The sequence below is a fragment of the Chlamydotis macqueenii genome, chromosome 3 (genome assembly GCF_036417535.1).
Source record: "Chlamydotis macqueenii isolate bChlMac1 chromosome 3, bChlMac1.mat, whole genome shotgun sequence".
NCBI classification, from domain to species: Eukaryota; Metazoa; Chordata; class Aves; order Otidiformes; family Otididae; genus Chlamydotis; species Chlamydotis macqueenii.
The window spans coordinates 21,949,606-21,975,689 of NC_141558.1; the positions used below are offsets into that span (position 1 = coordinate 21,949,606).

Below are 26,084 nucleotides of genomic sequence, written 5' to 3' on the forward strand. Positions count from 1 at the left end.
TGTGGGATCGGGGGGAGGAGGGAAAAGAGAGATTTGGAGAAAAACATGATATCTAAACTGCAATTTTAAATTTAATATACAGTGTGTGGACACTACACAAGCAACTGGTGCAGATTCTTAACAAAATAATTCTGCCAAGAGAAAGAGACTTAAATTGTTATAAGAATGGCTCCTGCTGCAACTTAACAGAAGAACATACTACCATCACATAACTCTCTTCAATAAATTTTTTTCCTTCACAACTGAAAAAAAAAAAACAAACCACCTTCATTGAGGAGAGAAATCCTTGAATCACCAGTCCTTGACAGATAAACTTTATCTCCACATGCACCTTGGTGATATGCTTCACCTGTCATGTAAATTACTAACTATGAGTGAGAATGTCTTGTTAGACTGTTTTTGAGCTCTTACTAGTTCGTACATGATCATTTACTCTTTGCTTGTGCCCAATCTCTTGAATAATCGGTGACCTTTTGAAAGGCCTATGACAAGATGTAAGCCTCAAGAGATGTGTGTTCGGAAAACTTTGCTTATGAAGTCCAAACTTTAGTTTTTCCACACTTATTCGACATTTAGTGACATAAAAAAAAAAAAAAAAAAAAAAAAAAAAAAAAAAATCTGTGACAAGCTGCTAGCGATGTCTTCAAGTAAGAACAATCCATTTTGCAAGTTACAGGTTAAGACTACCATTCCCAGAAAGACAGGTATCAACAAGTGACTGTGTATTTTCTTCTCCTAAGGTTCCCTTGCCAGGATATTCTACAGCTAGAAAGACAAAAACCCCACAATTACTCTCCTCAGAGAACAACTAGAGAAAGTATACAGAAGTAAACAGCGTAATAAGGCAAAGTTAACCGCCCTTTGCAGATCTCTGACTCTAAAGTTAGTTATTTAAGAGATTTATCCTAGATCCTTTCCCTCAGTACTGGCTACCAATACCACAGCATTTTAATGAACTCCTGTAGAGCTGTTAGTAAATGTCATGCTTTAACCCCAGTAGGCAGCCCCACACAGCTGCTCACTCCTTGTCCCTTATATAGGATAAGAAAGAGAATTGGAAAGGTAGAATTGAGACAACTTGTGGGTGAAGATGAAGACACTTCATATATATGGAAATACGTTTTCTCCAAATCTGCTACAGAGAGCCAGCTTCCTCATAGCTACAGTGGATTTCATGCTCCCCATCTTGAAATCTGGTTTGCCTAGTCATCAGTTCAGTTACCCCCACAAAAAAATGACTTCACTCTTTCTTTCCATCCTAAAATATAGGGACTATACTCATATGTACATTAACATTGCTTCAAAAAGCAATGCAAGACCAGTTTTGATACATTAATTCCTTCTCATTCACATGAGGCTCTCCCCATCTGTAACACCTGTGCTTGAGAAAGCAGGCTGAAATAAGGCCTGCCTTTGGAGGGTGTGCATACTGAGAGAAGTATTATCTCACAAAAATCTCTTTTGCTTAGAAAGAAATACCTAGATCAGTAACAGCGGTAGATTTACTTCAGCAAAGATGTGGTTTAGCTGCCAACACCAAAGTAGCATGCAGTCTTACAGGCTGGAGTTTTCAGCAGACACAGGAAACAGCAGCTGGGGGCAGAGCGGGTGAGCTCTCTATTCCCTCCACAGCTTTCACACTCGTGTCAGTGCATCTCAGCACTGCAACGCCATCTCTTAAGAAGACCAGTAAGTCCCAATAACCACAACAGAACGGAAATGAGCAGCGCTGACACCTAGGCCTGACTAGGTCCCTGTTTGGAACCAGATGTATTTCAAGCCTTCTCAAGACGGTGGGAAGCAGTGCATCCCAGCAGTACATCATCTTCAGGAGAATGAGGAAGGTGGTATCACTAGAGAGCATCTGAAGAAACTGACTGGTTTAGTCTGAACTATTTGGTATCCTAAGTATAAAATAGCCTGAAAAAAAAATTTGCCTGCTGTCCAAAACTTTTTAAACAAGTTTGCCCTGCGTATCAACGAACAAGTAAATTAGGCTCTGAGGATTATCTATCCTGCCATACTCAGCACCTTACGTGCTCCAAAGCAGTACTCTGCTCTGCAGTCAAAAGTCTCGGAGCCCAGCTACCAAAACATTTTTCAGATGACAGAGGATGCTTCTTTCTCAGGGTTTTATTGCTGCAATTACTTAAAAAAAGATATCTTGTCATATCCATGAGCATTGGCCTAACCACAGGAGGTTGGGCTTGCCTAATGCTACAGAGCAGCTTTTCTCCCCTATTCAAAATGCTTCCTTAACCTGACGTGTTTGGAACTATGCAGCACCAAAGATCAGTCCATCTGGTAAGGACTGCTCAAACTCTTAAAAATAGCTACCTCTTAACAGGAGATGAGCAATAAAGAAAATTCAAGGAAACGTATCTGCTACTAGAGACATGTCTAACCTATCCCAGTTCCAAAATGGAGTAAGACTTGCTCTCACCATACCTATTAGCACAGCCAAGTACATATGGTTATTTGTTGCTGTTGCTTTCCAGTTGACATAACTGATGGAGGATCCGTACAGATTCACGGGGCCTTTCACTAGGCTAATCTGGAAACACTTTTACACATCTTGTAGCAGACTGATGTCTCTAAACAAGCATATACAATTTTGAGATGTATTTTAAAAAGAGACCTCAAGAAAAGATGAGGAAGAGCACAGAAAGATGACATATACACTGTTTGGAGTCAGAACTAACAAAAATTGCTATATTTACATACCGTGTTAATGCACAAGGTACAAGGCAGTGTATTTACTACATTTTACTGAGTATGTTTTTGAGGGCATTCTTTAAAACTGTATTCACATATTACAAAACCTGATGTTCCAGTCTGGAAGAGAAAGAATAGTTTGAGGGGAATTATCTCTGGAACTGAGCCTGTAATCGAACAGAAAAGAAATGCAAACAGCAATAGAAGCCAATTACAAGGAAAAAAAAAGGAAGCCTTGTTGCAGAGACTACTGCAAACATATCCTCTTAGAACAAAGCAGTCTCTGGAACTAACAGATGAGAAGCTGGAAGTGAGAGAGGAAAGCAGATAAGCTAAGAGGTTCAGAGGCCAGGAACGGCAGCGATGTGGATGGAGCTGAACGCAACACAGAATATTTGTTAGCATTAGCTCTGCATTGCTTTCAACTGTCCTTGCTTCCCTACAAAATCTGGGACGGCAGATAGTACTCCAAGTAGTTTTATAGGCACAGACCAGGCAAGAATTAATGAAAGGAAGACTTTAGTTCACCGAATCTATAGTAAGTCTTTGAAAACTACCATAGTAGCTTGTAACAGCTCTAATTCTCTGACGTATAATTGATAGCTCATTACTCTCAACCTACTGAAGACTAAAGATGCTTTCCAAGTTCTAAAGGGAATGTATTCTGCAATGCAAAGAGAAATTCCCCATACCTATGTTACTGAAGGAAGATATGGCACTGAACCCTGGTCACACAGCGACAACTGGAGGAAGCTCCAAGCTAGGTTAAATGAGCAAGGCCAAGGGACCACCATATTTTGGAGTTCTGTGTTATCATAGCAGACTTAGTTGCCATTTTAGTTCTGAGTAGTATCTGGAAAGATTTTTTTGATTGCTGATTTGATTTGAGCTTGGGCTGTTTAGCATAAGCAAACAAATGCTAACAGAATTCTAAGCAAGTAGTGAGAAGTGTTATGCAGCTCAAGTATAAGACTGCATTAGATCACGCCACAAAAATATTAGAGACTAATGATGAATGAGAATTGCCAGTCTCAACACACTGATGAGCATCTAGAAGTATTGCAACATTCTTCTAATAAACTAACAGGAGGAAAATAACAGGAGAAAATAGTGTAGTGAGAGAAGTCTCTTACACTGAGCTCTAACTCTTACAAATACTACAAGGCTGACTGCAAACACAAAGGACTAGAACCAACTGCACTGAAGACTGCTTTTAATGCTATATTCTTCAAGGATCACTCCAGGGTTCCTTACATTTGGTAACCAACACCGTTACACAGAGTAAGCCAGAGATCAGGTGTATGTGATCACACTGGATCCCTTTATTTGTCAAAATGAAGTAGACAAAATTTATCTTAGTTATTACAAAAGTCACCAGGGAAAGAAAAGCTTTCCTAACATAACAGTGGATCTATTACAAAAACCAGAGTTTGGATTCACTATATCTATGATAGATTTAGACCACTGTATAATAAATTTAGACCAATAAGAGGTCTAAAATAGGCCACTGAAGTTAAAGCTAGCAAAAAGGAGTTATCACATGTCAAACAATACCAAGTAAGTTGACTTTCATTAGGTATACAAGACAGACATTCATAAAGAAAGAATAAGTTACTAGTTATAGCCACTGCATGGCTACTGCTTTTTTAAAAGAGTAAAACCCACATAATATCTTAGTGCAGTAACTCAGATCCTGAACTTTGCTCACTACTTCAGCAGTACCTAAGGCACGGTCACATTTAAGGGTAGTACATAAAAATGCATATACACAACTCATTAGGATGAGATTTTGCTCGGCTTCCACGCTGAAATCCCAGCGTTCCTCTTAAAGTAAAGGAAGTGTTAATTTAGCTTATAGTACTGGAAAACAACACAGTTTAAAAAGCCAACAGTGGAAGATTTTAATCTGCAGAGCCACCGTACTTTCATTCAAGATATAATTCTATTTAAGCACATGAACTTTCCTCACAGCATTATTAAAAGTCTATGCTATTTTACACTGAAGTACATGGCTTCTGTGTACTTCTGTAGCTTCAAAAAACCACAGTGGTCTCGTGCCTGAGAGGTAGAGACCTGTAAACATAAGACGAAGAGGACAGTTGGTGTATTTCTGCAGTTGGAATAGACTATTTCAGCTGGAAGAGACCTAAAACAATCATCTAGTCCAAGTGCCTGGAAGTTTTTGTAGAAAACTTCAACTCTAACAGATCTACAGATGTGAAAAGCTTACATATTCCAATCTTGTCTTCTAAATTTTCTATTTAGATTTCAAAAGTGAAACAAATCCACTTGCCAGCTGAAAACACGCATCACTATCAAGGGAACCTTTAAAGAAACCTTTAAAGGTCCCTTTCAATCCAAACTATTCTATAACCAAAATATCTAGCCTGTAATTGAAAGCACTGAATGTTCCTACTGTGCAATGAGCTGAAGCAACACCAGAAGACAGAGGGCTGGAGCACCTCTCCTATGAGGACAGGCTGAGACAGTTGGGGCTGCTCAGCTTGGAGAAGAGAAGGCTCTGGGGAGACCTTAAAGCAGCAGCCTTCCAGTACCTAAAGGGGGCCTTCAGGAAAGACAGGGAGAAACTCTTCAGCAGGGCCTGTTGTGATAGGACAAGGGGTAATGGTTTTAAACTAAAAGAGGGAACATTTACCCTAGATACAAGGAAGAAATTATTTACAATGAGGGTGGTAAAGCACTGGAACAGGTTGCCCAGAGAGGTGGCAGATGCCCCATCCCTGGAAATGTTCACGGTTAGGTTGGATGGGGTTCTGAGCCACCTGATCTGGTTGCTCATTGCAGGAGGTTGGACTAGTCAACCTTTAAAGGTCCCTTTCAACCCTAACTATTCTATGATTCTGTCTTTCCAGGAATTCTGCAGTGATGAAAAGAAGTCAGCATTTTCAGAAATGAGAACCAGTTGCAATACGTTCCAAACTAGTTTCATGGCTAATTCTTGACAACTCATGTGTTGAAAGAGTGAAGTACAAATACAAAACAAAACCAAAAGAGCACCAGGACCCTACAGTTTGACATAATGTAAACAAAGCAACGTATAACCCCAAGAAATAGTGTGCAGAACACATACTGGCTAGTGATACCAATTGTGAACATTGAGGATCTTTCTGATACAATTTGGTGAGAAGAGTAAAAACCCTCCTTCAAATAAACGCATTGTTTGGCATCTATGTATTAAATCGACACCACTTTAAGTTTCTTACGTACATAAGCAAACTACCCACAAATACACATGTGCCAACACTGGAATAGCACTGCAGATTTATAAAAGTTCTCCTGCAGTTGACAGCATGCAGTTAAGACTACAGACAGTAACAAAAGCATGCTGAATGACTAAACAAATGAAGTTCTGAACAACATCAGAAGTGTTCTTGTCCAGCTGAGTGTAGGAGGCAACAGTTTCCTCAGAAACATTTCTGTGGAGAATGCCTGCCATGTACTTTTGGCTACTTGCCATGTATAGTGTAAGCAGCCCCACCACATCTCTCAATTAGTTGCCTTCTGCCTACTCAAATGTAACTTGGGCAGCAAGAATCAAATAAGTGGCATCAAAAGCACTGAACACAATTAGAGCCCTATGAAGCCTGCAAGTCGCCCTGCTTGGTCTCTCTCTCCCACAAACAGAAGTTTTCCAAAAAGGAAAGAGTCAGGAATTTCTTCTGAAACCATCCCATGTGTGAGATGTATGCTATTTCTGCTAAAGCAGAAGAAGAGATAGTACAGCAGAACAGAAGAGGATGAAAAGAACAGACAAAATTATAATCCACATGAAGAACATATGGACAAGGCTTCATTAAAATATTCAGTTTATCTCTGATAATGCAGAATCACTCTCTAATATTCAAAAGGATTTAAATCCTTGAAGTTGCTTTTATTATGTAAGTATCACATCTCCTACGAAGGCCATGACAAGACAGTTACTTTACAGAATGGTCATAAAAATCACCGAACTGTTAAGGTTGGAAGGGACCTCCGGACATCATCTAGTCTAATCCTAATGCTCAGAGGAGGATCAACTAGAGCGGATTGCTTAGGGCCTTGCCTAGTTGGGTATAACAACCCCATTGCCTGGATAATCTCCTCTTCCCTAATTATGGTTGGATAGTCAACTCTTGATTGAAGATGCTCAAGGGGACCACTTGAAAAAGAGTGGCTCTTGAAAAAGAGGTACCCAGATTTCATTAGGAGGCAAAGCAACAGGGTGTAAAAGGATGTTAATTTTAAAAGACTGCTACATACAGAAGATGTTAGCCAGACTGCCATTCCTACCAGCTAGGAGGTGGAAGACTGATGGTAACTTCTGGCTAGGAGATACTATCCATTCCCTTAAACCATTCCCCACAAAACTTACTTGCCCTTTAACCATACAGGATGGAGTTTCATGTTTTAGGTCCTCTGGATACTTTCTGAAGATGCTTAACTGGCCAAATTGATGAAATAAAGGTCTTAACTTTGTATTTGTTTGGCCTAACACAGTGATTCTTGAGTCATGGCTCCACAGGTCTCAAAAAGACAAAGGCACCTACTTTATATTTCAGATACCAGGAGCAAAATTCACTTTGCCATTATGATGCCTAATGGCAGGCACATGCAAAGCATCATACTCTGTTTACAGATTAGACACTTCTCCAGAGACCGGTTGTAGAGAAAACACCTATTCTGCCAATAGGCCACTGGGTGTCCAGGATGTTGTCAGTACTGGTGATACTGCACTGAGAACAAGCCCCTGTTACAGTCAATGGAAATCAATACAGGGCACCTCTGAGGATAATTACGTTTATTAATCTTGACCTGAATTTCACAACATAAGAAAAGTCACACACACATTGCTCCCAGACAGAAATAAAACCTCCACTCACGAACCCCCCAGCCAAAACCTCATAAGCAAAACAAAAAGGACACAGTTGAAAGCTCAAAAATCCCAGAACCACTGCTAGAATTTGCAGAGACTGGAGGCTTGGAATAAGTCGAGAGCATCTATGTGCGCACACATACACATGTTCTAGCCCTCAGGGCAATAACTACCTATTTAATCATTAACTTAAAAAATCTTTGGGTAGAGATCCCTTAGCTACAGAGACTTAGACAAAGTTGATTCAGCTACACCAAGCACGATCTCTGTGTCACATCGCAGTTTCAAATCAGTAAGACTGGTGTTACATCTGTCAGCAAATTCTGCATGACTCTCTACTTCAATAAGAATCTGACTAATAGATCGTGCCATCCTGTCTCAACAAGGCTTTAGAGATCTCTCAGTAGGCCACCTTAATTGCAGCCACAAGCTCCTAAACATCCAATAAACTTGACATGACACAGATCAGAAGAAGATACATAACCAACACAATGAGAATATCAGGATTTTGTTCCAGCTGTTCATAAGAACCCTGTTGTGAAACCTTGTAAGATGTGTACTCTCTACTACAGCCCTGGGAAAACAGATCATCATCATCATTATTTCAATTTGTACATGCTATCCATTTTCCTAAGCATCTTTTGCAATACTCAACAATACATTTCTCATACTGCACCATTATCTTAGTCTTACCTGGCACAATGAAACAGACTTCACTGAAAACATCTAAAGATATCTCACTCACCCTTACTAAAGAGGCTCAACTTTGCTGAATATTATTATTATTATCAATAATAATAAATCTGGCTACTCAAAGCTGGACCAACTGTAAACCATAGCTGTAAGTGTTTTTCTATCTCTCTTCTGAGACAGGTTTTTATTTATTTTTTTTGGGGGGGGTGGTGGGGGGGGTGGGGTGAGAGCGCTTATAACATCACTGGTCAGCAAGACCAGCCCCCTGCCAGCACAGCTGTAAACTTTCTAAATTTCAGAAAGTTTAAACCTAACTTCAACCTGAAGAAGTCTTATCTGGATGCAAACAGCATATTGCTTGAAGTGAACATTAAAGTACACCACACATGGGGGCTACAGTAAAATATTATGGTAGATGATGAGAGTAGCATGGAAAACAGACGAATAGTACTATAATGGCCTGAAGCACTGCCATAGGAGCAGCTGAAAACAGTATAAAGTCAGAGTTCAGATTACTGAAGAGAAAAAAAATCTGGACATTTTAAAGGGACAGCTTGCTCCCTCTGCTCATATTAAAATAAAATGAATTAATATTTACAAAACAAACCTTGAAAGTGGCAGGGGGTAATATCACTGAGCAGAGGTAAGTTTAACAAGACTATGCATCATTTAAGTTTTATTTAAAATGAATTTTTGTAAGTTTATAAGATATAAACATAATTGAATGACTACATAACCTTCTTCAGGGAGTAAATATATCACACTTGCTGTGACTTGAATATTTGATTGTGACATAGTATCCAGCAATTTCTGCAAGCATTCCCACACATACATGTAACAGAAACTACTATTATACCAAATATCCCATCATTACAAAGTACTGGAAGTTTCAGTAAAAGGGAATCTTCATTTTCTTTCTAGTCATAAAGGGAGTTTTAATTTAAGCCATTAGGCAACACTTAACAGAAATGAAAACTTGTAGAGAACAGCTGTCAACCTTCAGAACTAAGGACAACTGAAAACATAAGAAACCATATATTGCCTACTAGAAATAATAATCTGCACTGGTTTTGGCTGGGATAGAGTAAGTTTTCTTCACAGTAGCTAGTATGGGCCTATGTTTTGGAACATTGTTGATAACAGGGATGTTTTAGTCACTGCTGAGCAGTGCCTACACAGTGCTTACAAGGCCTTTTCTGCTTCTCACACCACCCCACCAGTGAGGAAGCTGGGGGTGCACAGGAAGTTGGGAGGGGACACAGCTGGGACAGCTGACCCCAACTGACCAAAGGGATATCCCATACCGTATGACATCACACTCAGCATATAAACTGGGGGAAGATGGAGGAAGGGGGGGACATTCAGAGTGATGGCACTTGTCTTCCCAAGTCACCATCAGACGTGATGGAGCCCTGCTTTCCTGGAGATGGCTGAACATCTGCCTGCCGATGGGAGGCAGCGAATGAATTCCTTGTTTTGCTTTGCTTGCACATGCAGCTTTTGCTTTACCTATTAAACTGTCTTCCTCTCAGCCCGTGAGTTTTCTCACTTTTACCCTTCCGATTCTCTCCCCCGTCCCACTGCTGGGGAAGTGAGCAAGTGTCTATGTGGTGTTTAGTTCCTTGCTGGGTTAAATCATGACAATCTTAACTTTCTCTGGATTGCTCCGAGATAGCCCATAGATTCCAGAAATCTACTGATAACAAGCACAAAACTCGTGTCGAGTGAAAGCATCCCATACTGATTGTTTAAAAAGGTAAAATAACCTCAAATCAAACACACCAAAACGGCACACATCAACTTCTCCCCCACTTACCACTTAATAACACAAGTACGTACAACCATTCCTAAAAAATATTCTAGTATGTTTAAAGAGAGTCCTGTCTATCTCTTGTGGACCATCCTATCTCAGTGCATGTAGGCAAGAATTGCTCCAAAGTATCATTTCTAAAAAGAAGCCAACCCCCCAAAAAATCCCACACAAAATACACAACCCTGAAGACCACATCATATGAGGTTTTACATATTCAGCTATCTGTGAGCCAGAGTTACCCTCACAGACTTTCTAAATACAAAGCCAGTGGATCTACCATTTCTGCCTCTTCTTTCATTACCATGCTGGCTCTTCTCCTTAGCTAGACTTCTTATCCAGGCACATGGTTTAACTCAGCAACAAAAAAGATTCCTCCTCCCTAAAAGGTTTTAATGGCAGAGTCAATTCCATTTGCTCCAGTGCAACTTCTGCATTTAATGACAAAATCCAAGTATGTCATTTATTCATCTGCAATCCAAATAAAATTTAGTGTGCTGTAAGAAATCTTTGGTCACTGAAAGAAACATGCATTGTTAATTGCTTGGGGTGGAGGCAAGATACCTCTCCCAGAGCAGAAGAACAGCATCAAAGTCCACTTCTAATTAATATTTCCCTTATTGCTAAACATCTATTTATGAAATAAAAAGACATCCACCCTAAAAAATGGGTTCTATCCTTTTTTTTTTTGGCAGAAAAAGCTTCAAACTAGAATTTTTTAAAGGTGCGCTTTTCTGCAAGAATTAAGCTAATATGGTGATTTAAAAAAAAAAAAAAGCCACAACAAATGAACAAAACTCTAAAACTAAGGAACTGCAATTTCATTTCAATACCTATAAGTATGAGCTTCCTGCCTCAAGCCCAAGTCATTTGACTCATCACAGACAGATGAAAACATCACTCCCCGACGCAGTACTTTCACTGTTTAAAACCTTTCGTTACTGTTGTTACTGATGACTATCAAATTGGCTGCATTTGATTTTCAGTTTCATCTCTCAAATCTTAAGTCCCCTGTAGCACCACTAGATCATCCTTTGTACACCACACTAACTTTTGCATCACTTCTTACTATCAGTTAAAGTTGATAATGTATACTACACCTATATCGATATCTTAACTCTACCCTTTCAGAATTTGTTTCCCCCAGTCCCAGCTCTAGAGTCACACATTTATTTTTAAGTTAATGAAATCACCCTCCCCAACTCTCTAGCTTTCTCTGAGAAGACATCAATTTCTAATTCTCTGCCTTTCCTTGAAGAAAGTCACACTAGAAGAAAAACAGTTACTCCATCAGCCTTCTCTATTTCTCACAATGATGCTGTATCTAAACCACAGAGATTATTACTCTGTTTTAATTCTTCCTTCAAAACTATTACCAGTTGCAGTTAGCCGGCAAATAGCTTAAACGCTAGCCCTTGCTGCCTCACCCTCATGTTGCTATCCTTGCAGGAAGGATTCGAGTTTCAGGATGCTGGAACTGTTTGAAAAGTCAAGAGCTAGCCACAAAGTCACTACAGTAGGCAGTATTCAGCTCTGTTACAGCTCAGCCCTACTCGACCCCCTTAAGAACAAGGCACCACTTAATTTTTACACCACACCATTTTTATTATTTCATTCTTCCTGCGTAAGGTCATCTCTGATAAAACCTAAGAGCAAACCAAACGCACGGAAGTTATGCTTGGATAGGGGAAGGCTTCTTAAAACGCTTCGTGAATAAAGAAGTAATTTTACTTACTATCCCCCTGCAGCCCCCGCCAGGAAGGCAGAGCGGGAGCCCTCTCCGGCGCCTCCCAGCCCAGGGGTACAGGGCAGCAGCTCCGAGGATGGCCCAGACCAGGAGGCCGAGCCCCAGCTCACCCCCCCACCCCCGCCCTTCCGCAGCCTCACCTCAGGGTCCCTCCCGCGGGCAGGCACCCCCCCAGGCCGACCGCAGGCCGCTCGCCTCCCCTCCTCGCCCCCCCCCCCCCCCCGGCTTCTCACCCGCGGGAGAGGACACGCGAGTCCCGCGGCGCGGCCGTGAGCGGCCAGGACAGCACGGTACGCCCGCCCGGACGGATGGCCGCGCCCCGGGCGGGCTGTTAACGGCCGCCGCCACCCCCCAGGCTCTCTATGTCCCCAGCCGCAGGAAGCAGGCGCGACAACAGTGAGGACCCCACTCCACGCCCCCTCGCCCGGCCTTACCTTCCCTCCTGCTCAGGGCCATGGCCCGCACGACCCGCACCTCCACGCTCGCCCGCCTTCCTGCTCGCTGCCGCGCCTGTCCGTCACGGGGCCTGAGGCGCACCATTGGTGGAGACGGCGGCAGGGGCGTGCCCGCGCGGCCGGCTGGGGACCTCACGGCCCCGCCCGCCCGCTGCGGTGCCCGCGAGGTCCGGCAGGGGGAGCGCGGCTGCGCAGAGCCGGAGCCGCCGCCGCGCGCGCGGGAGCGAGGGCGGGGGAGCGCGCAGTCGAGGACGAGGGGGGGGGCGGTGCGCGGGGAACGGGCGGCGGCGGCGTCGCCCCGGCGCCGGGGTGATGCTGGGCGCGCGCCGCTGGTCCCGCTGCCGCTCCCGCACCTGACCCGGCAGCCCCGCGCGCAGCCCGCGTCCGCCGCGTTAATAATGCACTAGAATGTCAGCGCTGAAAAAGGTACGGGGTAGGGGGGCTGGGGGAGCGGGAGAGGGCCGCCGTCGGGGCGGCGGCGGAGGGAACGGGGGTGCCGGTGCCGCAGGTCTGGCCGCCGCGTGCGGGGACCGCCGCCGCCGTCGGGGAGGGGTTGCCCGGGCAGCGGGGCGAGGGCGCGCCGGCCGCGCCGTCGGTGGTGATATCGCGTCCCCGCCATCCGCGCGTCCTGGCCGTGTGGCGGAAGGGCGAGCGGGGGTCTCGGCTCGGTGCAGCCCGGGCAGGACGGCAGTGCGGCGGGGTGCCCTATGCGGGCGCGGGGCAGTGGCGGCGGCGGGGACACGCGCGCGCACACACGCACACACACACACGACGGACGGACACTCCGGTTTGGCCGGAGGGAGCAGCGGGGCGGGGGATGCAGTACGATTTCAATTTGGGGAGCGCGTGATTCTGGGGGCTGCCCCGTCAGGAGCGGCCGGGGTTGCAGCCGCGCCGCCGCCCGCCCCGGTTCCCGCTCGCCGCTCCTTTTCCTTCCCGGCCGCCGCGGGCACGTCGAGGGGGCCGCGCTGCTCCCCCCACACCCCGGCCTCTCGCAGCCCCCGCGGAGGAGCCCGGCACCCCGGGAGGTGCGAACGGCGGGTGCGTTACCCGCGCCGGCTCCGCGCCTCAGCCCCGCGGGGGAGGAGAGCGGAGGGAGCCCCCCGCAGCTGACGGAAGGTGCGGAAGGGGCTCTGGCCTGCGGCCCCGCTCTCGGTCGCCTCCGTAACCCAGTTCCGACGCTGCCGTGCCCCGGTTCCACCCGCGACGCTGGTGCCGTGCGGGAGGTGCGGGTGTGCTTGCCCCAGCCTTCGCTTCCCTCAAACTTCCGAGGGTTTCCAGTCTTCAGCGACGAACCTTGCGTTGCTTTTTTCCCCCCTTTTTTTTTTTTTTTTTTTTTTTTTTTCCTCCCTTTTCCCGATTGTGCTTCGTTACGGCCCGGCTTTACACCGGCTGACCGTGCCTGGGGAGCCGGTGCTGTTGGAATCTTCCCCAAATTCAGGCTCTGGGGAGGAGAGGGAGCGCTTCGGTCGCTGCGGGTGGTGCGGGCAAGGCTGGGAAACTCCAGCGCCTTCCTCGGTGCCGGAGCGGTTTGTGCGTGTTTCTGTGCCGCGGTAGCGAAGCTGGCGATGCCGAATTCCTCCCGTCATTTAGGTGGCTGCCGGGGCACATCCCGCCAGCGGGAAAGGGGTCACTGAAACGTGACCGAGCGCAAAACCCGAGTGCGGGTGACAGAAATCCGGTGCGGGGTCTGCGCGGGCGAACGCTTCGGGATGCGGTGGGGGAGCGCGTTGGTTGCGCTGGGTTTGTTTTAAAAAGCGAGCCTACTCTGGAGCAGGGGGTGATGCCGTTTTGTAACGCAAAGGTGTTGGAGGTACCAGCCTGTCGCATCTGTGGCTCTTTTCATATCTGTCTTTGTGTTTTCTCTGGAAATCAGGTACAATAGGAAGAGTAGAAGTTTTATATTCCTGCACTCGCAGCGATACAGCAATTATACTTCCAACTCATTTCCAGATGGTTTGCACAAAGCAGTTTATTTCAGAATTGCAAGTTTTAATTTTACTGCCTGTAGCTGCTTTTACAGTGCCAACCAGGTTTTAACGTTTATATTTGAAAGGTTGTTCTCCCTCCCCCCCATCATTTTGCGTGCTTTTCACGGTGTCTGGTACGTGGCTAAAATGGACTCAGGTGATGTTTAACAGTTTGATGAATTACAATGTTATGCATTGGAGATTTAATTCTGAGTGCTGTTGTCACAGCCTGTGTGATCTGACATAATATTCCTAAGTTAAAGAATGCATTTATTATGCCACTGCTTAGTTACACACGAAGTAAAAACTAGGACTGTTAAATAAATATGTTGATTATATTTTAGATTATTTTTAGCTTTTCATTTTAGTACTCTAAGGTGCTATTTGCGTTTAGTTACACATGTCTAGTTTGCACTAGGACAGTATAGAGCATCACTCTGTTAACTTTTTAGAATTTCTAGTCCCTCTGAAATGTCCTTAAATTTCTGGTACAAGTTGAAGTTACACTTAGAATAATGTCATAAATGCTTTAAGCAAGCATGTAACAAGCAGCAAACACAGACTGCTTTTGACAGAGGTGTTAAGGAGAATATGTTTTGTCTACATAACATGTAAAACCGCACAGTCGAATACCAGATTCGCTGAATTGGTGGTAATACTCCTAATTACTTAATAGGATTGGGATTTCACATTTCTGTAGGGCAAAGCTCCACCAGTATTAATGGTGATACCGTTGGCTATGCCAAGCTATTAAAAGTTACCGAATCAAGGCAAAAATGTCAAGGTCTATTATGGCTAACTAAAAATTATATTCTAATGAATTCCAATATATGAAACAAGTTACCTTGATGTTAGTTGGTAGACATGATAGGAGAAATGCATCCCTGAATAGGACATAGAATAATAGAATCATGGAACTTTAAAGGCCATCTAGTCCACCCCCCCTGCAAGAAGCAGGGACATCCCCAACTAGATCAGGTTGCTCAGAGCCTCATTCAACCTGGCCTTGAATGTTTCCAGGGATGGGCATCCACCACCTCTCTGGGCAACCTGTTCCAGTGTTTGAAAGCCTGGATATTCAGTGTCACTGTGTCCAGACAGGAGGTCGCGTCCCGCCTGGAGGGTACCCTCTGCAGCCTTTCCTGAGTGTTCCCCCTCCTAGTCCAGTTACCACTTCACCGTTACATCAGGTTTTTTCTGGCAGCGGATGTTCCAATAGGAAATATTCACATATGTAGTCTGGATGACTAAATTTCGGCTTTATTGAGAGCTTTGTCTAGCTAAATTATGGCCATGGGAGTAATTACTGGGGTAGTTTTTGTGTGCCTTAACAAGGTGGTAAAATGTTATTTTACACCTGCCTTTGGCAGGAACTTTTTTTCCTGTTTGCAATTACATGTAGCCAAAGCAATTTCCTTGTATAGCTATGATAATCCTATGATTAGTTTTTGGTAATAAGAACATTGAAATAAACCCATGTTTTTTCAGAGGTGTACCATCAGGGGGCCCTTTCAAACTGCATCTGTCAAACAAAAACAGCTGCTTCAGTTCTACTTCGTGAACAACAGAGGTCTTATGTGCTGCTTCAGTTCATCACTACAGTGAATTTGTTTCTCTAACCGTGCATGGTGAACGAGAGGACCACTAATGCAGAAAGTTTGTGTTAGCTCATCAGTTATGACTGTATTTAAGAGAGACTTTCAGCTCTTAGAAACATATTATATGGCCCAGAATACCCAACCTGAACCGAAAATATTCTGTACCGAAAATATTCTGTTTGCTAAATGAGTAGTTTTGTTTGAGTAACTACAGGGGAAGAAAAAAAAAAAAAAGTAGTTCAGTTTGCCTTGCGAAAATTCATAGTCATCCACGAACCGTATGGCTTTCTTACCTCTCTAGTAGAGAAATATCTCTGCATGGCAGATACAGCATGTCAACAGCTATGTTCAAATATAAGTAGAAGTGGGCATGGATGAATCAGAGTCTCTTTTAAAGTAGACCTATTGGAGACCACAGCTTCTCATATTTCAGTCCGTGTATATCTCCATTTTAGAATTATATTTGCCGAAGCAGATTATAGTTCATCACAGCTACTTTCTGTTGTAGGGGCCAAAATGATTCATTAAAGTAAAGTAAGTGCTCTTCCCATGGTATTTATTTAGGAAATGTCAAGTAGCAGTTTATTCATTTAGTACACGCTCAGTTGTGATGAGAGGATGGAAATCACTGCAGTTAGATTTCTCAATCAGTGTTTCTGCGCATGCAGATATATTTGGTCTCACTTTGCTTTTATCTGTTTCTCACTGTACTTTCTTAAGTACTTCTTTTGTGCATAAAATTTACTTATCTTCTATGCATTTTATTCCATGTTTGTCACATTCCTCTATCCCTGCCAGTTTTGAAAATGAACAACGAATAGCTTCCAGTATGGCACTGGCCTTTAGCTCTCTAAATTTTTTTTTGTGCTGTCATAACCATATATTCTCATGAGCTCAAAAGACTGTCTTTTCACTTTTGGTAGTAAATGTAGTATACACCTGCGGTTAGCAGAGATGCACGAGGTATATACCATAGATGAAGGCTTCTATCTCACAAGGAAATTGCTGTCTGTTATCTTCAGTAGATGCTGCTACCGCTATGTGTAGATAAATTAACAGCAACGAAACATGTCAAAAATATGATCCAATACATACATAAATCCAACAAGGCAAAAATCAATAATTTAAGAGATTCAGACTGTACATATGCACAAATAACAGAAAGATAAGTATACACCAGAGCTTTCTATCTATAGCTCTTCATCTTGTGTCCTTCTTAGCTGCTCCTTCTCCACGCAGAATCCTTCCACAACTCTCAATTTTATATCTTCCATCTTAAATACTCTCTTTAAAAAGTAAATTTGCTATGTCAAAGGAAAGAAGAGCATGTTAGCGTTGTCAGATTGACTTGAGCTCTGTTTGAACACAAAAAGTTGTTGCAAGCCAAAGTTTATTCTAGCAAATGTAAAGGTTAAGTCTTGATAATGAAGTAGAAAACAGTTAAGAAAGCGTAAAACTAAGAAATACAGATTTAGGGAGAAATTGGACGCCAGTCTCTTGTGCAGTGGTCATTGAAGGTGTCTCTGATACATATTTCATCTTGGGAGCGGAGAGCTGCTGGGCAGTGCTCAGGCTCTGGAGTGCTGCTGTTCGGAGGGAGCAGCTCTCCTGCCTTGCCCTGGAGGGGTAGCAGGTCAGGACTGACTAACAATTCGAAGCATTTTTTAGTACTGCGTCCTTGCTATCGTTCTTCTTTAATTTACTGTATTTTTAATAATCCCTGAGATGTGAGGGAGAATGCAAATTGATTGTTGAAGCTTGTCTGGAATCTAATTGCCCTTAGCATGCCAGGGTTTTTTAATATGTTGGTTTCCTACATCAAATTTATTTTTGTGCACTGGAGATCAACTGAATTAGTTTCCTGTGATTCTTTACTTCTTGACACTATGACTTGCATTGTAAAACTTTTTAGTGCCTTAGTAATGTTATGCAAGTTACGTATCATAAAATATCAGCAAAGTCTGCAGCAGTTCTCCTAGTTTCGCAGCTGGGTAGGCTGGTGGCTTTTCACAGAAACCATTTATGGTTTTATTAATGATGCTGATAATCAACTTTGTCTTTAAGGAAACTTTGTCCAACTCATGTCACTCTTGCACGGTCATTTTTAGAGCTCGTGCGGCTGCAGTGGTACGGAAGTATGCTATTGTATTGTTGTGTGTTTTACTGGCAGTGAGGAGTAGAAAGAGCTTCCCAGCTTTCACACCTGCCTTCTATTTTCGCAGGTAGCCCATAAAAATAACACAGAACAAATAGCTTCCATCGCCACCAGTGGGAGCTTATTTTTGACCCTTTTTTCCCCCCCTGAATGGCACAGTAGAGGGAGAATCTCAAGTAGTTACTACTCCTTTTACTTCTCGTAATCTAAAAATAGGAGGGGAAGGAAAAAAGACCCAGAGGATCTTCCACTTTCATATTCTTATTGATTTATGGCTTAATAAGTCATTGGGAAATAAAGCTGCAAAGCATGAACACTCTTACTTTATCAAATTTTTCTACATGGAGTCCGAGTAAGATAAAAGATGACGCTTTTGCTTCATTCATGCAGAGTGAAATTCTTTCCAAAGAGCATCAGTATAAGGCCTCTGCGCAACAGCAGATTGCACTTCAGTGAAGATGTATATTCTTTAGTTTTAGGGACTGCTAACAATTATCTTCCCTGATGAACAGAAAGGAGGACAAAGCTTGCTTTTCTTCCTTTAATTTACTTCCCTTCATCTTGCAGACTTTCAAATCCTGTGGAGTTGAAGCTACAGGAAGAATCTGGGCCTTTTTTTTATGCTAGAAAAGGAGATAAAAAAGCACACTCAAGTTTCTTGAAAAGACTATGTGTCTGGCTGAATTCTTTATCATACCCTTAACCGAGCTTCCTCCTGAAAACATTATGTAGAGGTAAACATATTTAGACTTAATAATGCTTATTCGTTTATTTAAAATTGGGGCACGAAGATGTCACATAGCAAGAAGACGTTGCACATGAGTAAGAAGCATTAACGTCCTCTCGCTGGGAAGACGTTGGGCTCCTGTAGGTAAGAGTGACACAAGGTTCACCTCCTCTCTGAAGGAGAGTTCAAGCCCCTCTGATGTTTCCAGCCCTTTCTGGCTGCAGGACGTGAAACGGATCTTTTCTTTGATGGCCACTTGTGGCTTTGTTATCCAGCATCTGGCCTGTTTTTTTGGCTATTTTGGGATTATCTTTGCCATAATGTTTTACTTAAAGGTAAGACATTTTAAAAATGGGATTGTTAAGTGTTCCTGTTATACATTCTGTACACTGTAATTTGATTTTTATTTCAGTCTGAGACTTTGATCTCACTCATTTGAGGGTCTGTTTACGAATAGTGTCGTATAGGAATAGCTACTCTAGTTTATATTCATACTGCAAATGTCCAAAACTAGTTTTTGAAGATAGATAAATTATTGGATTTAATGGAATAACTCTGATATTTAAGAGATTAATTTTAAAATAACTAATGTAGGTGGTGTTTTCTCAGTAGCTTAAAAGAAACTTAAATTTACTCTTTGGCATTCGAAGGGACAAACAGGACTGCTGCTTTCTTCCCAGAAGTTTTAGTAGGCTGAAAAATCAAAATGTTACACATAGATTAGGCATGGCTCCTTCACAGCACATGGTTTATTGAAGCTGCAGTATTGCTACCATTTGTAGATCAGGGTGTTTTGGTCACAAGTATCTGTAGTTTGTAGCATTATAGGCAGAAAAGGCAGCAGTACATCTGAAAATGCAGCATTACTTTTGCTGCCAGTCCTGAAATGCATTGGCTTCTGTAGCATCTCCCATCTCCATGCATGTCAGCTTTTATTCATTATGCAAGAGGTGAGTATAAGTGAGGTCCTTCAAAAGAGATTATTTTGATGAAGTTGAAGAGGGATGCAATTAGTTGTGATGTCCTGTGTTTTTATAATAATATGAATGGTAAGTAGTTTGATAACACTTTTCTTAAATGGTAATTTAGAATTTACTACTCCAAAATCTTAACATATGTGATACTTCTAAAAGAGAAAGCTTGTCTCCATGGTATTTTTCAGCCTCATTCCTCCTTTTGTAAAGCGATGCATTCTTATATCACACTGACCTTTCTTAGGAAAACTTGAACTTTCGACACTTCAAGATTTCAGCTGCAAAGAGATTTAGGAAGTTATATATTACTTTATAGGCACATACGCTGACCTTTGAAAATAATGAAGCAGATGACCAAAGTGTTATAATAGATCTAAGTAGCTGAATTCAATAGTTTGAAGGTCTGATATGTTTCTTTTCAAATTAAGAGGTGATAGGATTTTAGATACTTCCCTAAGATTTTCTGGTTTTACTCCCTAAAAGTGTTTCTCTACAGGTAAAATAAATTGTTAAAGGTTACATAAATCAGTGGAAATATTCTTACATCTACCAATAACAGATATGATATAATAATGTCTGTTTTATTCTTTAGGTCATTTATAGTGCAGTTAATATTCTTTTATATTGACGGGTTTTGAGTTTTCCTTATGACATACATTTCATTCTTATTTTTCTTAATTATTGTATTTCAAAATAGCATTTAATTTTATGGTGCTTTTGGAGATTGTGCATTCCTTAGTAAATGTTTCATCTGATATATTAATATTGTCAACATGTGCCTGTGATTTAAAGCAGGATGGAAGTCACTCTCAAATTCTCCTTGTCATGGATAAATTACGAAACACACTTTCTTTGCTAACCAGTGTCAGGTCTCTAATCAGTTCCCTGTGATTTTCTATTTCTTTTTACTTTCCAAAATTGTCATGAATTGCTGTCCTACAAATGACGGAGAAAGAGCAAAATACAAAGCTGAGAATCACAGTGTACGCCAGGCTGTGGAATGCTGCTTTGATGAGTAAAGTACAAAAATTTCTCCTGTATACCTATATTCAGACTGCAGTCTCTTTCAGGAGCTTTCCTGGTATCTGCTTGTAGGTAACCTTCTCTTTAGTTGCGTACCCAAGTAGTTTATTGCATTTTATTTTTCTTTTCAGTTTTTTTAGAAAGATAACTAATGCCTTTTCCAAACTTCCTTTAATAGAATATTGTCTACATGTCTATTAATTTCTTTAAATTACACTCCATTATTTTAAAAACTTTGTTATATGCTTCCTAATTTGATGGAATTAATGTAAAACGTTCTGACAAACGTCCATCTGTTACTCCGCAGCACGTACATGGACGGTGAAACTTAGCAAACTTATGTGATGCCCGGGAACCAAGAGAATGTGTGAAGCCGTACATTCTGATTACAGTGTTGAAATGAAAAATAACATTTTGCTTCACTGCTTGAATTGTCAGTGTTATAAGCACAGTTTGTCGTATTAACATTTGTGTTTTCCTGTGCTTCTTAGTGTTGCAATGTATCAGCTGGAGGGTGAGAAGAAGCAAGAGCAAGCCCCGGATAATGCTGGAAAAAAAGGGAAAGTATTATGGAGGGGTCTAGGGAAGCATTGTAATACTGCTTGGCACCAGAAGAAAAGGAGACAAATGATCAAGGATATAGATTAAAGTGTCTGAATGTAACAGTGAAGAGATCCTGATAGGGTGGTACAGGGGATGACTATTTTGGTTGTCTTGTTCTGGTTACATGTAAGGGGCAGGAACAAGCTGCATAACATCTCTTCTCTGAGATGTCATACAGGTTTCACAAACTGTATTAGGAAAGATTTACAGACTTAAATATTTTCATGTGTACAAGGTAAAATTACACAACCTATAGAAACAATCATCAGCGTTGTATAATACATCTTGATATGTAAAAATGCATTGAAGGGGCTCAGCTGATGTGAGGTAGCTGCCAGGCTGTATTTGTAGTGCTCTTTGCTTGGAAAAACAGAGTACCTGTTAAATAGGGTAACTTGTCAAAAAACCCTTAGGAAGTAATTTACTGCAAGAAAACTATACTGCTCTTAATTTCAGTTGCATAATTCCACATAATGATGAATAAAATTTGCCGCTCTTTTTCAACATCTTTCATGGGGCTGATCCAAGTGACCCTGAAGAAATATCTTACCCATTATTATCGCAACTTGCCACGTAAGCTGTGTTCCTCTTGACCAATGGAACAAATTTTTCCTATGTTTCTGATTTTGGAGCGCAAGGAACAAAATATTCTTGGCAGCCAGGCTGTTCCTATGTGAACTCTCTTCTGGAAAACATCAGTGTAATCATTAGTCTTCATTTTTTTCAGAGCAAAACGTAAAAATGTCTTCTCCAACCTTGTCCTCCCTTCATAAATATGTCCAGCTCTTGTAATCACTACCACCGGCGAAAATCTCATCTGAAAGATTTGCAGGAAGTGCCAAAATAAACAGCAATGTATGTGCATGCAAGATGTCCTGGTTATGAAAGAATGATGGATACACTGAAATATTACTCAGTAAAAACTTCTTGATGCAGTCCCTTTAAAACTGTACCTATGAAAACTTACCTTTCCATCCAGTACTAATATTTTTTTTTGCTATAGCTACTAATACTGTGTGGTTTGATCTAGAGGATTTTGTGGTATTCTTCTTCATTGATTGATTTTTCATGATTAAATCTTGATTGATTTTTCATGTATTGTTTTACTGCAAATCTGTGCCAGCCTATATACCATAAACCTATTAGAAAAAATGACTGTATACGTAGGCAGCAAATTGTGATTATAGCCAAGCATTTATATACCTTCCACAAAGGAGAGTGGAGAAAGACTTAAGATTGCAGACCTGACAGTAACTTTTCAACATCTTTAGTATCCTTAGATTTCACAGAAATTTTAAGAGTAATTTAAATATTCCCACAGGAAAAAAAAGAGAAGGTAAAAAAGTGACTAAAGTATAGTAAAATAAAACAAAACAGAGTGGAAAGTCAGAATATAGAATTAACAGTACTGAGCAATAGCAAATTACTATTCATATATTCATTATGAAGATGAAACTAGTCATAATTTCACTTTTTCCATATGGAGGCAGTTAATTGTTCCTAAGTATATGGAAAAACTCATGAACTGAAAGACTAAAACAGAACAGAACTGATTCCTGTAGAAATTGAAATATGATGTAGTATCATTTCATGGTTATGTATAGAATTTTTTTCTTACTCATGCGTGACTTAAAATTTTTATTCAGAAATCAACAAAAAGAATTTCCTGGAATGTTGCCTGTTGTCACCAGGAAACAATGACATCTTTCTGAATTTCATTGATAATAACATTTTCATTGTTTTTCTCCCACAGCAGACTACTTGGAAATTTCAGCTCATGCTGGAGTGGTATATTTGTGAATTCACTTAAAAATACCTTCCACCTGTGTTTGTGCCTGAACCTGGGCCTTCACTTCTTGATGCACTGAAATGAGCTGACGGAACTGAGATCTGTTTCCGTTTGTGGTTTGGCCCCTATGAAAATTGCAGGCTTTCTCTTGCACACGGGCAGTCTGTTCAGTTTACTTGTGCTTGTATCTGCATCACTGAGTGAGTCCGAGGGTGGAGGAGAAAGCAGCATCCTCATTTTTGACAGGAGGAAACATTTTGATAGCACTGGCTTGCGCTAGTGACTAAATGCTCCCATCAGGGTACAGTGTTGCTTGAGGTGGCCTAGCATCTCCAAATGCCCATGCAGACATCTCTGGTACAACAAAGACTGGCTGGAGTCCAGGTCAGGGCCACCCAGCTCCTCTCAGGGAGCACCAGCTGCCCGTGATGGCCTTTCCCTGCCACTGCTGAAGAGCTCGGGGCCACCTTAGGGACTCTAGGTAGTCATAGAATCATAGAATCATAGAATAGTTAGAGTTGGAAGGGACCTTCAACGGTCATCTAGTCCAACACCCCTGCAAGAAGCAGGGACATCCCTGACTAGATCAGGTTGCTCAGAGCCTCATCCAGCCTGGCCTTGAACGATTCCAGGGATGGGGCATCCACCACCTCTCTGGGCAACCTGTTCCTCATCCTTGTGCGCTTCAGCTGTTGCTCCAGAAAGGTCCCAGGTAACTCATGTGCCGTATCTGCCAACCTCGGGTATCTTGAGGTTTCCCAGATAACAACAGGCACCCACTTGCAAGCAACCAAATCCTGCCCTAGGCATGTGTTTCTGTCACACCAAAGGGAGCTGTTTAAGAGGCTGCACCTAACTGTAAACATTGACTTTGATGGAAACAACTTCACAGGGAAAACAAATTTAAAACAAACGGATCCTAGAGATTTAAATACATTGGAGTTTGTTATTTGATATAATAAATGAGCACATATGAAAACGCTCTCCAAATATGCTTGGAGAACATTGTACTTCTTGTGTGCAAATTTGAGCTGTCAGTTGCTCAGACTTCAGCTTATTTGTATTTAGTTTTCACAAATTAGCCTACTTCCTGGTGTAATCCAGCCATCTCAAATATTTGAAATGTTTGAATTCAGCCATTGGAGTTACGTGTGAACAAGCAAGGTTTTGCCACCAACTCAGACCTGGTTTTTAGGCGCCAGTTGGCAAAGGCATCCCGGAGTGCATACCTCCCCGCAAACAGGGCTTTTGGTTTTAGCATCGTATTTAGGCTGTGTCGTACCTCAGTTCTTTTCATTGTAGCCTTACTCAGGACTGACTTGACTTTTTTAACTTTTTGAGCAAAATATGCTTTTAAAAGAACCCCAAAAACCTAATTTGAACAGAGCAAGTATGGGCATTTTCAAGTCCTGAAGAGCTAAGACTTCCCACAAGACAAGCTGTATTTTTGGCTCCGCCATGTTGTATGTGAGTAAATAAGCCATGTTCCTATTTTTCTTGTAATGGAAAACTGGGAAACAGCGTTTTCTTTTCGTTCTTGTCAGAAAAATAGGCAAATACCACGAAACACTGGTCTGGGGTATTGGTTTACTGGTTCCTGAAGAGAGAGCATCACCTAGTTGTTCTCCCCAAACTTTGCAGCCCCCTTTGTTTGGTAGCCTCTTTTCTGGTTTTGAACAGAGGCTGAATGACGACAGCCTTGCCTTCCATGGATGACCACTGAAAGTGTGCCAGGGCCCGAGTCCAAGGCTTCACCGCGCAGCATGCCATGGCAGCACTTGCCCTGCCTCGCCAATGAATATACCACCTTTGGGGCTTGTGGCCGACTGTAGATTGTCTGCAACTGGGCAAGTCCATTTTTCTGTGGTGTCAGTGAGTTGCCCGTCTCTCTGGACTTGCTGGAAGCTGCCCCAGTCACTGGCATGATGGGAATTACTTGAGTATTTTGGGCCATTCCTCTACTGGCATCAGAGAGACCTTAAGGAGGTGCCTGGGAGATGGCACCTGAAGATCGCTGTCTTCTCCGTCCAAGACAACATCTTCAGGCCATACTAATGCTGAGTAGCAGATCGCATTTCACTACCAAACCACAATTACACGCTCTAAAACTCATCCCACCACATGGACACTGACCTCCCTTCAGGTAGCAGTATTTGGGAAGACCGCAGTCAGCACTCCTCTCTGCTGATATCCAGTAAGGACCAAAAAGGGGGACAAATTTAGTGTTTATCCTGAATAGGGCCACCATTTTTAGAAACTTCCTTTGAAAGAGCTGACAATGCATGATCTATTTTAAATATTGCCTCAGAAGATGAAATTATTTTTGGTCTAAATGAAATCAATAAGCAGTATTAAATATAAGGTTTAAGTGAGAAAAAAAAAATCCAGTGACTTCATTATTTATCGTATGTATCAGAGCTGGTATGGCAACCTCCATTAGCTAATTAATATCCCCTTTCTGTAAAGGAGACAACTTACTGAAACCAACAAAACCTTCCCACTCTGAAGTCCTTCAAAGGCAGGTGCAGGTGTAGTGTCTCCTCCTTTACTCCAGGCTTCCCTTTCTACCCTGGGTTCCCTGTTCCTCAAAGCCCTGGACATTGGTGTTCTCCCTGGCTTCCTCGGGTGTGCCAGGAAATCTTTCCAAGCCTAGTCTGTGCAGCCTGCTGTGAAGTGAGGCGCTGGTGAAATCCCGATTTGTGCCTCCCTCACCTGCGCCGTTATGCGCCCCTGTGTACCAGTATGGCACGGCTGAGCTCCATGGGCGCTAGGATGTGTAAAGGGATTCTCCTGCCTTGCCTGGCAGAGATCACCTTCCCTCTGCCTCTGCTGTCACGGTTAAAGGTCTCTGAGCAGACTGGATTTTCCCAACAGAGAAGCATTTTTAAATTAAATTAAATTAAATTAATATAGTTCTCTTTTGCTAGCTTCCCCCCCCCCCCCAATGCTCTC

General features: G+C 42.3%; 1 protein-coding gene and 1 long non-coding RNA gene across 4 annotated transcripts in view; one reads left to right on the plus strand and one right to left on the minus strand.

The window, feature by feature from the left end:
• ERICH1 (glutamate rich 1) overlaps positions 1–12,313 on the minus strand; it is an 82,362-nt gene extending 70,049 nt beyond the window's left edge. For all 3 annotated transcript variants that reach the window (XM_086744574.1, XM_086744576.1, XM_086744573.1), the window contains exon 1: positions 12,273–12,313. In XM_086744574.1, coding sequence (XP_086600700.1) covers positions 12,273–12,294 — 22 coding nt within the window. In that variant the 5' untranslated portion in view covers positions 12,295–12,313. The remainder of the gene's footprint in view (positions 1–12,272) is intronic.
• A 283-nt stretch (positions 12,314–12,596) lies between these two features.
• LOC147601200 (uncharacterized) overlaps positions 12,597–26,084 on the plus strand; it is a 119,855-nt gene continuing 106,367 nt past the window's right edge. The window contains exon 1 of the long non-coding RNA XR_015258072.1: positions 12,597–12,719. This is a non-coding gene — a long non-coding RNA (uncharacterized LOC147601200). The remainder of the gene's footprint in view (positions 12,720–26,084) is intronic.